The sequence below is a fragment of the Cebus imitator genome, unplaced genomic scaffold (assembly GCF_001604975.1).
Source record: "Cebus imitator isolate Cc_AM_T3 unplaced genomic scaffold, Cebus_imitator-1.0 Scaffold596, whole genome shotgun sequence".
NCBI classification, from domain to species: Eukaryota; Metazoa; Chordata; class Mammalia; order Primates; family Cebidae; genus Cebus; species Cebus imitator.
Window position 1 is genome coordinate 384,475 of NW_016107911.1, and position 13,907 is coordinate 398,381.

Below are 13,907 nucleotides of genomic sequence, written 5' to 3' on the forward strand. Positions count from 1 at the left end.
GGGGCATTCTAAAGTAGCAAAACAGTATATGTATATCATACACCGGTTAAAACAATTCTTTAAGCACGGGATATGTGACCCCTGCCCCCGTGGCTCCCTCGGGGAGAATACTTTCTAGTTTGTCCTTGATCAGTGGTAGGCAGGCACCAGCTGCCTACCTAATTTATCTTGGGGCTGTGAGAAAACACAGAACACCTGTTAGTTGATAAGCATCACCTGTTCAGAGAGAATGAATACGTGAGTCAGCATCTGCTAGAGGCCCTCAGCCCAGAATGCTGTCAGTCCCTGAAGCTCTCAGTTCGGAAGGCTGTTGTTTCCCCCTCACACACCCCCATAGTCCTACTTCACTGGTTCTATCTGGATGTCTGCTTCTTAATGTCTTCAGCGCCGCCTGGGTGGAAGTCTCTACGGGCAAGCTGGTCTCAGTACAGGTTGGTTAAGTTTTGAGCAGCTTTGGTGTGTAGAGATACAGTCTTAACGTCTTGTATGAATACTTGTAATATGGGAAGATGTATGAATCTACTATGAAAAATCCTAGTTTATTCATTGAGTAAATGCAAATTTAAAGTATTTATGTCTTTTATGGTTAGTTTTGTAAAGAAAAACTTTCTTGAGTTTTTCTCAGGATATTCTGATAGAAATAATAGATAGTTGTTTCATCGTGCCATGTTGTTTTTTGTGCTCATAGTTTAAAATTGTAATAGACCTGCTATGAAATACAGCTGTCTTCTATGCCCTCTACACTCTTTCAGCCTCCCCACTTTTTACATACTGGTTTCTCTGTTTTCATTTGTTTAGTTCTCTAGTCAGTAATTCAACCCTGAATTTTCCCCTGATTGTTTAAAATTACACTCACGATGGTAAAACATATGAGCTAGTCTATTTTATTTCTTGAATACATCTCCCAGGAGCTTTCTGATCTGCTCCAATCTAGACTGGAGGTATTTCTTCTTGCTACATAGGTATTGTGGAACTCAGTTCACTATTATTCTGGGAGAAATCCCTTTGCTTTTGACTTTAGTTGGATCTTTTCTAATCCTGTGTCTTTTTCTTCCTTGTCTTACTCTTTGGTTTGTTTACTCCATAGCTTTTAAAGAAAGTGTTTGGCAAATAAAAATTGTTTAGAGACTTTACAGGTGTGAAAATGACTTTATTCTTCCCTCAACTTAATTATATATTGGTTTGGCTGAATTTAGAATTCTGTGCTGTAAAATCATTTTCCCTCAGAGTTTTAACAGCATTGGTCCATTGTTTTTTTTTTTTTTTTTTTTTTTACCTTCTAGTGATGCTGTTGTGGAGTGTGAGACCATTTTGTTGTTGATCCTTTGAATGAAGCCTGTTTTCTGTCTGGAAGCTTGTAGGATCTTCTCTTTGTCTCTAGCATGCCTTGGTGTGGGGTTTTTTCCTTTTTCTTCTCTTGGATACTTGATATACCCACTACTGGATATAATATCTTTTTTTTTTTTTTTAAGAAAATTTTCCTGAATGATTTTGGTGATGATTTCTTTTGTTTTCTCTTTTCTTCTTTCTAGAACTCTTAGAGTCCTAATAACTAGATATTACATGTCCTAGACTGGATCTTGTAATTTTGTTTTTACTCTGACTTTCCATTTTTTTCTCTTATACTTTTTAAAAAGACAATTTCCTTAATTTTTTCTACACTGCAGTTTTTCATTTCTCCAATTATATTTTTTATTTCCAAGGTCTCAGTCTTGTTTACTCCTTTCTTAATCATCTTCTCCCCCCAAATTAGGGCGTCCTATTCTTAATTCATGGGTGAACTGTCTTCTGTTAACTTTCTGAAGATATGTTTTTTTCTTTCTTGGTTATTCTTTGTTTATTTCATCCTTTCTTTTATGGTTTGGTCTCTGATTTTTTATTTTTTTAATTAGATGCTTTCTTCATCTCTTTGGTCATTCTTGATAAGTCCACATGCAAGAGTGAGGCACTAATAAAGTAGCAAACATTTATATATTGCTTAGAATGTATCAGATACTGTTCTAAGTGCTCCATCTATTTTAACATATTTAATCCTTGTGATGACTTTAGGCATTAAGTTATTATATTTGATAGATGAGGAAACTGAGGCACACAATCCTTTGAATGAAGCCTGTTTTCTCTCTGGAAGCTTGTAGGATCTTCTCTTTGTCTCTACCATGCCTTGGTATGGGGTTTTTTCTTTTTTCTTCTCTTGGATACTTGATATACGCACTACTGGATATAATATCCTTTTTTTTTTTTTTTTAAGAAAAATTTTTTTTAAGAAAATGTTTTAAGTAAAATGCCCAGTGTAACACAGTAAGTGGCAGAGCTGGAATTTGAATCCAGCTGTCTTGACTCTATTGTCCCTTTTAACCTTTATGTTGTTCTGCCTGTTATTAAAATTAGAATCTAATTGGAAATTTTTTTTGTGTGTGTGGCATTTGTCAAAATAGTATTTCATGAGTGAGCTGTTTTGTTGTGGAACGTCTGATGGGGTCCTTATCATAGGTTGATTAGATTCATCAGAGAAGAATCTACACCTCCTCTGACTAGAGGTTTCAGCCTAGCTGCTGTCGTTTTGGTTTCTGAGTGGTGAAAGATGACTGGGGTTGCTGTTCTACATAGTTAACCATCCTCTCTTCTCCCCAGAATATAACTTCACCTGGTCCACCTGTGTTATCTTCATGCCTAGAGATCCTCAGCTTTATTCTGTCCAGGGAATGAACCTCCAGTCTTCTGCTGTGGTGATAAATTGTAGATTGCCCAGTTGTGTAGATTCTGGGAGGGGTCTTGGTATATACCTATAACTCTTACTTTGAGTTTCACTTTTACCTAACTTTCAGTACTGCCCGTTGCTGAGTCTTTTGAGGATTCTCTGATGTATTAATAATTGTGAATCTCATTTTCCCAGTGACTCATTTTCCTCTATTTGCTTTGAAATTTTTTGCAGTTTTCTCATTTCCATTCTCTTTGACCTCATTTTTATGCAGAAGCCAACAATCAGAAGAAATCTTTGTTATCTTAGGGGGAGACTTTTTAGTAAAGATGAATAAAATGTGTATTTTAATATGCCGTTTGACATTTTCTGTCAGATCTGTTGAAATCTTTCTCAAATGTCTCCTTCTACCTTAAGCATTTAATGATGCTTCAACCAGATACATCATTTTCTGAAAATCTTTCTTCCTACCTTGGACATTTTTTCTTCTCTCTTAAGACTCTTTTACATCTCATGTTACTTGTATTTGCATGCTTATCTTACATCCTGCCCTCCTCCCTACACCAGACTATAACTTCTTTGAGGACCTTGACTGATACAGAATTGCTGAAAAAAAGTTTGTTACATAGTGTATTCTGTATGTTTTATCCTCTTCTGTGTCTGTCTTGTAAAACATTTTTTGAATATCAGCAATGTATTAAATATTAAGAATAGCAAAGTAGGGAATCAATACAATAAGGCAACAAAAGAGATTAAATTTAGATATAAAGAAGTCTGAGAATTGTTAGACCTTGATATGGTGAAAACTTTCAGTGTAGATTCCTAATAATAATGAAGTATACATATCTTTCTGCTATGACACAAAAAAATGAATTACCTGATCTGTTAATGTTTTGGCCAGGCTTATGATTCTGTAACTTAGATATCAGATATGTTTGCTGTTGCTACACTCTTGTAATACCTGTAGTTTAATGGACTCTAATGGTAAATGCCAGAAATATTCTAAAATACTTGAAAAGAATGCACTTTAGATAAAATAAATCTTTTAAATGTATTGGAGTAGCTAAATATATAAATAAGCTCATATTTATAATTTCCTTTTAAAAACAATTTTCATATTTTATAAAAAATTTTTTTTAACAGGTCAGTGCTGTTACTTTTCTTTTCTCCTATTTAAAATGCTCAAGAGTAAACTTGCAGGAATTGAAGTGTAAATTATTTGGATGAAAGATTATTGCTTTAAAAATATTTATTTCTCTAGTATATGTTAAGAAATTGGACATGTTTTCTAAATGTATTAGTTTTTTTGAAAATAAAAGGAAGACTATCATCTGCTTTTTTTTTTTTTTTAAAGACGGAGTTTGACTCTTGTTACCCAGGCTGGAGTGCAGTGATGCGATCTTGGCTCACTACAACCTTTGCCTTCTAGGTTCAGGCTCTTCTCCTCCCTCAGCCCCTAGTAGCTGGGATTACAGGTGCGTGCCCCCGTGTCTGGCTAAGTTTCTGTAATTTTAATAGAGATGGGGTTTCACCATGTTGGCCAGGCTGGTTTTGAACTCCTGACCTTAGGTGATCTGCCTGCCTTGGCCTCCCAAAGTGTTCGGATTACAGGCATGAGCCACTGAATATGTAAAAGTTGCTGGAGTCTGGAAAACATCGGTGGTCACTACTGTGTTCTTTTGCAGAGATCAGAACTAAGGAAACTGATGGTATTTGGTTCATTACCACAGTCAAACAAGCTGAAATGATAGTTACACGTGGATATTTGTTTTTATTTTCAAATTTTCTGGCACCTTACAAATAATTTATTAGGAAGTGACTTAAGAAAACACATAGAAGCATTACTCTAAAAATTCCAGTCTTTTGAAACCATATTATTTGAGTACAGCATATGTAGATGCTAAAAAATTTTTGTTTTTTTGAGATTCATGGGATATATGTGGAAAAGATAAACTTGGTGTTTATAGTTTGGCTCGGTTAATTCTTAGTGTCCATGTCACTTTCATAATTTCTTCATAAAAAATGTAGCCACATACAGATTTCTGTTCACTTGCAACACAAAATAATATGAGTTCCATTTCCAACTAAGTATCATGAAACGTTTCTGAAAGTGTGGTTTATGTATTTTAAGTGCTATAGATGGGTGACCTGCTTAGCTTTAATTTTTGGAGAAATACAGTTTTAAAATTTTCATCAGATTGCTAAAATTGTGAGTAAGGGTAATGATACCATGCTTATATTCTGGTTAATACCTATCCTTTTTATAATATGTTTCTGTCTACATACATTCCTTTTAGTGTCATTACCTACTGAGTTTCTGTGAAAATAAATTTGCTTTGCCTATCGAAACAATCCTTGACATTAATGCTTTTACTGTTTACTTTTCTTTGACAGTTTTAAAAATTTTCTTTTTGAAGGTGTTAGTTCTAGTTTCATTGAGAAGGTAAAGCATGGCTATGGATGACTACTTAAAGCAAATGATTCTAGAAAATGCCCTTAAGATTATTGTTTAACATATAGTTTAATGTGTGTAGCTGGTTTTATTTTGGTAGTGGGAAAGGATTGTTTTCCTGTAATCAAGTCCATCTTGTATTACTGAGTCAAGGAAACTATAATATTTGGGTATATTCATTTAAAATTTTTCTTTTTAATTTAAAACATTGTTTTTCAAAATAACATTTGGGTTAAGGGGTACATGTGCAGGTTTGTTATATAGATAAACTGTCACGGGAGTTTGTTGTACAGATTATTTTTTTCTGTGTTCACTTTTGAATGATAGAAAAAGAAACTCAAGATGGATTAAAGACTTAAACATAAGACCTAACACCATAAAAACCCTAGAAGAAAACCTAGGTAAAACCATTCAGGACATAGGCATGGGCAAGGGCTTAATGACTAAAACACCAAAAGCATTGGCAACAAAAGCCAAAATAGACAAATGGGATCTAATTAAACTCCAGAGCTTCTGTACAGCAAAAGAAACAATCATTAGAGTGAACTGGCAACCAAGAGAATGGGAAAATAATTTTTGCAAGCTGTCCATCTGACAAAGCACTAATATCCAGAATCTACAAAGAACTAAAACAGATTTACAAGAAAAAAACAAACTCATTCAGAAGTGGGTGAAAGATATGAACAGACACTCTCCAATAGAAGACATCTATAAGGCCAACAAACATGAAAAAATGCTCATCATCACTGATCATTAGAGAAATGCAAATCAAAACCACATTGAGATACCATCTCATGTCAGTTAGAATGATAATCATTAAAAAATCTGGAGAAAACAGATGCTGGAGAGGATGTGGAGAAATAGGAACACTTTTACACTGTTGGTGGGAGTGTAAATTAGTTCAACCATTGTGGAAGACTGTGGCAATTCCTCAGGGACCTAGAAATAGAAATTCCATTTGACCCAGCAATCCCATTACTGGGTATATATCCAAAGGATTATAAATTGTTGTATTATAAAGACACATGCACACATATGTTCATTGCGGCACTGTTTATAATAGCAAAGAGCTGGAACCAACCTAAATGCCCATTGATGATAGACTGGACAGGGAAAATGTGGCACATGGAATAATATGCAGCCATAAAAAACGATGAGTTTGTGTCCTTTGTATGGACATGGATGAATCTGGAAACCGTCATTCTCAGCAAACTGACAAGAGACCAGAAAATCAAACACCGCATATTCTCACTCATAGGTGGGTGTTGGACAATGAGAACACATGGATACAGGGAGGGGAGCATCACACACTGGGGTCTGTTTGGGGGGAATAGGGGAGGGACAGCAGGGGAATAGGGAGTTGGAGAGGGATAACATGGGGAGAAATGCCAGATATAGGTGACGGGGATGGAGGCAGCAAACCACATTGTCTCGTATGTACCTATGGAATAATCCTGCATGTTCTGCACATGTACCCCAGAACCTAAAGTGCAATGAAATATACTTTAAAAAATCAATTATTGTTGACTAGAGTATTGCTTGTAGCTATGGATTCGCAACTATAGGTGCCAAATTGTAGATTAAGAAACAATCTATATGAGAACTTACTTTTTATTTTAATGTATACTTCCGGTTACTAGTTTCACCTTTTCAGGTTTTTCAGTTTTTTCATGGTTTGTTTGATAAGGCTGCTGCTCCTTTTTTTTTTTTTTTTAAGCCCTGATATTAATGGTTTTATCTTTTCATTTTTATGACATAAATTTAGGACAAAAACAAATATTATTCTAGTGCTTGTCTTTCTTACATACTTAAAAGAGGAATTCTGGATATTCATTTGTGTTTTTCTTATCCCTCATATCCCCTGAATACATGACTTGATTTATCTTGATCAGCCTAGTAACTTGCTCCACATTCTTCAAAAAATGCAAAGCAGTTTCAGCTAAAAATACACATATCAAAATGATCCAAAAGTTGTGGCCACAGCTCAAAAATGCTGATCAATTTTGAAAATCTAAATCAGCCTTGGCCCTGAAACCGAGGGAAGAACCTTTGTGGTGGGGGACAGATTTCCAAAAACTCACCACAGTCCTGTTCTTAGCTGAAGTTTGTGCTGATGTTGCCAGACAACTGAGGAATAGATGCAAAAAGCAGGAAGCATTATTGAATTGAGCCCTAGCGCCAATTTGGGAAAAGCAAATTAAAATGTAAAAGAATATTTTTCCACTCCTGGTGTCCCAACATAAAATGGCCGAATACATGGTTGCTGAAAAAGTTACAGAAATTGCTAATTTTGCCAAAAAGTAAAAGCCAATTACAAATTCTTATTTCTGCATTAACACATAGACAAATAATTTTATTTTACAAATATGTATACATTTAAGTTGGAGAAGTATTTTGACATAAATGACTGTGTGGGCTTGTTTCAATATCTCTTTATATTTTTCAGGTGCCACTTAAAGAATGGATGATGATGATTTTGGTGGTTTTGAGGTATGCACTGTTATTTACATTAGTTTGTTTTAACTTTGTGGGATTATAATGGAGTAAACTGTTTTGAGAATGTATTATATTTCATTGGCATCATGATCTTTCCTTGATCATTTTTATGTAATTCTGGAGTAAAAAGATGAAATCAGGGAAAATTAAAAATATACCCTCTAAAAATTAAGACTGATTTATTATTTAACATTTGGACTTGCCCATAGGAATGGTTTAAGTTGAAGTAATTAAGTGCTACCAGAATAAGCACTAAAGGAAAGATTTTAAAAATTGTCAGCAGATGATTTTACTGGGATACATGTATATTAGGAAATACTTGTGAGATGACAGATGAGTACTGAAGATCCTGTCACATATTTGCATGTTTACACCTGTAATGACTTGATTTAATATATTAAGTGCATCGCCTTTTCGTGGCTATAAAGTTAATTAGTATGTTGTATTATTAGATTATTCTAGTAGGTTAGGATAGGATACTTTGTAAGTGGAAATTGTTAGCTGAAGAAGCACTGTCTTTTCCCTAATCCTTTTCAATGTGTGTTCATTTTATTGAAATATTTTATAACCCAGCTATTTTTATGGAGCCAGTATAGTCTTGCAGGAAAATCTCTGGATTAGGAGTCAGAATGCCTGAGCTCAAGTCCTGGAACTACCATCAAGTGAACGCTGTAGTTTTTTTTTTTTTTTTTTTTTTAAAGAATTTTACCTACTTTGGATTTGGTAAAAGGGAATTATAAAAACTCGGGATTGTAAATAATGACCTTAATAGGATAAATAAGATGTTAAGTATATATTCAGTGTTCTGAATTTCATGAAAGAATGGTGTGAGGTTTTTGTTAGGTTAGGATCTTTTTCTCTTTTATTGATCTTTAAAATCAGTCAATATGGTGTCTAGACATACCTGTTTTCTCTGTTTCATCTAAAACTGGTTTTTGTTTAAGCATGCTTGTATGCTTTCTGCATTTTGCTTAATATTTTGGGTTTTATTGAGTGATTGAATCTTATTTATGTTACCGAAATGTAACATTTATTTTTGTTAAAATGCCTTCCATTTTGAAGAAAATGTATATTTTAGATATCATCTGACTTAGTTTATTGTTTGGAAGTTGTTAGTTATTTGAAGGTTACAATCTGGCATAGTCTTCTTTATTTAAACCACACTTCATGTTTCATTTAGGAAAAAAATACAGTGGATAGTGTTCTGTAGGGTAACAGTATTATACTTTGTTATATTCATCAAATTGATTCCTTTCAGTACTGCATAGGTGCAGGTTAACCAACATTATAATTTAATTGTAGTTAGGTTTTTTTTTCTTTCCACATCCTGCTGTATAAATAGAGAGTCTCTATTGTTAGTTATATGAAATATGTTCATTTTTCTTAGCTGTAGAGAATAGTTACTATATTCTGTGTCACTTATGTCCTGTCTCAGATTGCCTCTTTTAACTTTTCCTTAATTTGTAGGGTACAAATTGAAATTGTAGCTCTAATTTTTAGTAGAAAATTTACTGTGACCTGGGCATCTAACAGAAAACTCTGTGCTCTTACCTACAAACTCAGTATTCAGTAATTGTTCCAAAATAAATAGGATGGCTTATTAATTGAAAACTTGAATTCTAGGAATTCTCTAAATATTGAATACTATTAAGTCTGACTAGTATATTATTCAAGGCAGATGAATCCTATTTCTTTGCATTAATCTCTAATTGGGCCTTGTGCTAATTAGTTAAAAGGATTTGGTGTCTATATTTTTAAAGACAAATATTTTTCCTGCATAGATGAGTAAATGTAAGTTAAAATACTTAGATATAAAGTTTACAAGTGAAAATGTCATTAAGGATGTATGAAAGAAAAACTTCATTGATGAACAGTAATTTGAATAAGGAAAGAACATTTTTACTTGAAGATAATAAGGCATGGGTACTGGGGATGGTGAGTCATGGCAGAAGTGGTAGCAGTGAAGACTGAAAAGCAATTGGGTATTGAGAGGGAATATGAAAGTGTCTGGTGTATTACAGAAGATAAGCCTGTAGAACTGGAATGCTTGATCACTGAAATAGCATTCCTATTTTTCGTCTCTTCTACAATAATCTTGCCTTTGTTTTGTAGGCTGCGGAGACTTTTGATGGTGGAAATGGTGAAACCCAAACAACATCTCCTGCTATTCCTTGGGCTGCCTTTCCTACAGGTATTGATATCTAGGAAGTAGGGTTTTTTTCCTCCATGTAACAGTTTTGCCTGTTCTTTGAAACCCTGTTTCTTACTTTACTTGTCCTTCTCTGATATGAAAAGTGGAATGATCCAGATTTACTCTTTAGGTTTTTAAAATAACAAATTGTGAATTATATAACAAATTCTGTGCTAGTGACTTGAGGTCTGATTCTAAAGATGATATCAGGAACATTAAATGAAATTAAAATAGAATGGAAGGTGAAGTGCTCCATAACTGTTTTAGGTTGTCTAGTTCATTAAGGACTCCTTTTTATATTCTAAAAATAATTTATCATCTTCACTATGTTTAAATTTAAAAGTATTTTTGCAATAAAATCATTCAAAAGTACTGAAACTTAAAATTGTCTTCTAGCCAGGCATGGTGGCTCATGCCTGTAATTCCAGCACTTTGGGAGGCTGAGGTGGGTGAATCACGAGGTCAGGATTTCGAAACCAGCCTGACCAACATAGTGAAACTCTACCTCTACTACAAATACAAAAATTAGCCGGGCGTGGTGGCGTGCACCTGTAATCCCAGCTACTCAGGAGGCTGAGGCAAGAGAATCTCTCGAACCTGGGAGATGGAGGTTGCAGTGAGCTGAGATTGTGCCACTGTACTCCAGCCTGGGTGACAGAGTGAGACTCTGTCTCAAAAAAAAAAAAATTGTCTTCTAAAAATTAAATACAAAAATAAATCTATTATTGACATATGTTTCTTGGAAGACCTCATGTTTAACATTAATTTATGTCTAAAGAATATTTTGAGTGTTCAGTTTTCTGTTAGAACATTGTAAAGTCAAGAGTAGAAGATGAAAGTATTTTTTTAACAGCTTTACCTAGTTCTAAAATGTTAGTTATTTGTTGTAAAACATGAAACAAATACTTATGCGTTGGGCACTGTGGGGATATAGAGATGTATGGAGCATAGTCTGGTCCTTTACTTCAAGGGTACAGTAGGCACATGCATATTTGCAATATGAAATAGATTTGTCATTTAGGAAGAGTGATGATTTTAGCCATTTATTTAGCAAATTCTTGTTTTCATATCTGATATGAATCAAGTACTAACCTGGCAGCTGGAAATATATCTATATATAGTTGATCTGGTATCTGAAGGATGCATACAATTTTGATAGTCAGATATGGGAGAATGAGGAAAGATTTTGAAGGGAAAAAGATAAATGGAACAAAAGTGCAAGTGAGAGAAAGGTGATGGCGTTGTTAGGATGCTAATTCTTGTTTGAGGGCTTTCTATGTGTTATTTTCTTTGCTGGGAATTGTTTTTATTGCTTCCCATTGCTGTTCATTTCTACTCCCTTATGATACTAACTCCTATTTTTGTAAATGTATTATTTCTTGCTTTAATTTTTTTTTTCTGGGGCACCTTCCCAGCAAACCTTCCCATGTCTACATGCACCTATTATCTGACTTTCATGTTAGACGGCAAGTTTTGTGGGTTAGGCACCATGTCTGTTTGTCCTGTTGTTGTATCTTAATGGTTGGGCATAGTATCTGGCTTATAGTTGGCTCTCAATAAATATTTGTAGGATGAATAAATAATAAAATGAATAAATGAATTAGTAACTGAATGAACAGATTAGGATGGCATTGGAAATGGATAGAGAGCTGGGATAGTAGATGATATTTATATAATGGCTCAGGATTTTTAGTATGCTGCCACGTATTTGTTTACTGTAAAGTAGGCAGAGCAGTTATACTTTTTCCATTGTGTAGATGACAAAATGATGGTTTGAGAAAGTTTTATCATTTGATACACATAACTGTTTAGGGATGAAGTCTTTTCTTTTAGATTCTATTTCAGTTCTTTTTCAGTAACTCAAGTTTTTTGAAAAGAGTTAGCAGGACTATCTGACTGGAGGTGACAGTGATGGAAGAGGTAAAATTGATTTTTTTAGGTTTCAACGCTTGGTTCTGAAAGAATGGTGTTACCATGAAATAGAAAATTTGAGACTTGGTTTGGAACACATGGGGCTTTAGTGAATTAATATTAGACATGTATAATATATTTAAGGCACCTAAAACTCAAAAAGAAAGGTTAGGGCTAGAGTTCTTGGTTTAGGAGTTTTCCCATTGATAATGGCAGTTAAAGTTGTAGGAGATTGCTGGGAGAAACAGTACATAGAATAATGTTGAGTAGGTTAATTTGGTTGTTCAAAGGTAGGGAATAGGAGGAGTTAAAAGAGGTCTGAGGAGTAAGGGGATTGTGAACTAGTGCTGCAACACAGAAATTAGAAGTAGAAAATTTCAAAGAAGCCATGATAGGCTCTGGTGTCAAAGGCTTTAGACAGGTTAATGAGGTTGGAGACTGAGAAAAATACCATAGATGGTTGTAAGTGGCTTTTAAGGAAATGATTTCAGTAGATTGGAAGTTTAAGGCAAATTGTACTTCTTTACAAAAAGTAGTCTGTTTTCTTGTAATAAAATTGTGGCAAAGTATTAAAGAATTGTATATTATGAGCAAATTACCTAATTCCTGTTCTGTAGTAGTAAACATTATATGTCACATCTGCATATGTCTGTATATTAGTGGGTCAAGCTCTCAGACCTTAGCAAAACTGGAATTAAAGGACAAACCATCTTGCACACACACACATACACACACTCACACTCACATACTTTTTTCCATCACTCCCTTTTGAAAAATTATATATGAAGAATTAGCTCTTTTTGTTTTTTTTTTCAGTGACTTGCAGAAATGGGGAATAACAAACATGGCTAAGGGATGAAGTTAAAGACATGGTATGCTTTTACTCAGCCAAAGCTGTCTTTTTCCTTTGTTAATTTGTCTTCTTCTGACTGGAGAAGTCCACCTCTGATTCAGGTAGCAGAAATGTATTGAGGTGAGGATGATTTGAACAGCTTGCTTGGCCTAACAATGTAATCATTTCCATAGTAAAAACCTGAGAAGATAGGAACCCTTAAGAGATCTAAGGCTGGTTCTTTTCAGTTTAAGAAAAGACTAATTTTTTTCCTTTTTTTTCCCTACCTGTATCTTAACTGTCTATAATCTATATGGAAAATAGTTTAAAAACAGCTGATGATTAACCAAGGTTTACCACAGCTTAAAATCTAAGAAGATAACTAAGGCACATTTAGTTCACATTTTTAAAGTTTTTGGGGGAAAATAGAAATCATTCTTGGGGTTAGGGTAAAGGATTTTGTTAAGAATGTAGTGGGTTTGGTGAGCCTAGTGATTCTACCGCTCAGGATAGGCAAGTAGGTGGAGGAGGATTTCATAATAGCAATTGGGATAATTAATGTGTTGCTTAAAGTGTCTGTATAGCCTGCAGTTCTGTCAGTGGGTTGAGATACCTCAAGACATGCATCTTAATATATATTAGCATTATTTACATAGTGAACTCTTAAAATGCTAGCTTAACCAGTGCTGATGATGAAATTAGTGAATTGTCAGTAAGAATAAATGAAATGTTCATGCTGATGCTTTATACAAAGTGGGCCTATCTCTTTAAGTTATGATATCTAACCTGTAAAATATGTCTTTACAACCTTATAGGAATTACAAAATATAAATAAGAGATGAATGAATATGAAATTGTCAAGCTCTTTTCCTATTTTCTTTACTGTCGATAAACATGTAGAAATTATTACTTTATTTTAGTGAAAGCTGTCCAAGGAGAATTGCATTTCTTTAAGCATTTTTCTCTCTTTCATAGCCTAACCCTCCACATTGCCTTCCATGCTATTGTGCTTGAAGCTTGTAAGACAAACTATGATCAACATAGTGCTCCCGTTGTCTGTTCCTATTCTTTTGTCATTGCTCCTTACTTACCATTGTATTACTCACCTAATCTTACATCCATTTACTTGAGTCTTATTTTTCTTTCAAGAAAAGGTATGGAGCTATCGATGAATTTGTTCTGCATGTCATTAACTGCTGCTGCTTCTGAGTTGACAGTTTTATTTCTGCACCAGTTGTTTGGTCCCTTAGCTTTATGCTAATTTATATTTTTAAAATTTGTGGTAAAAGACATATAACCTAAAATTTACCATCTTAACTATTTTTTT

At 34.2% G+C, this 13,907-nt stretch overlaps 1 protein-coding gene across 12 annotated transcripts in view; it reads left to right on the forward strand.

The window, feature by feature from the left end:
* Positions 1-13,907, forward strand: part of CCDC91 (coiled-coil domain containing 91) — a 385,716-nt gene that overhangs the window by 65,711 nt on the left and 306,098 nt on the right. For 11 of the 12 annotated variants that reach the window (XM_037734255.1, XM_037734257.1, XM_037734254.1 and 8 more), the window contains 2 exons: positions 7,597-7,640; positions 9,759-9,837. In XM_037734255.1, the coding sequence (XP_037590183.1) occupies positions 7,611-7,640; positions 9,759-9,837 (109 nt within the window). In that variant the 5' untranslated portion in view covers positions 7,597-7,610. Of the gene's footprint in view, positions 1-4,150; positions 4,174-7,596; positions 7,641-9,758; positions 9,838-13,907 lie in introns of those variants that run through there. The other variant, XM_037734253.1, reaches the window with a different exon arrangement.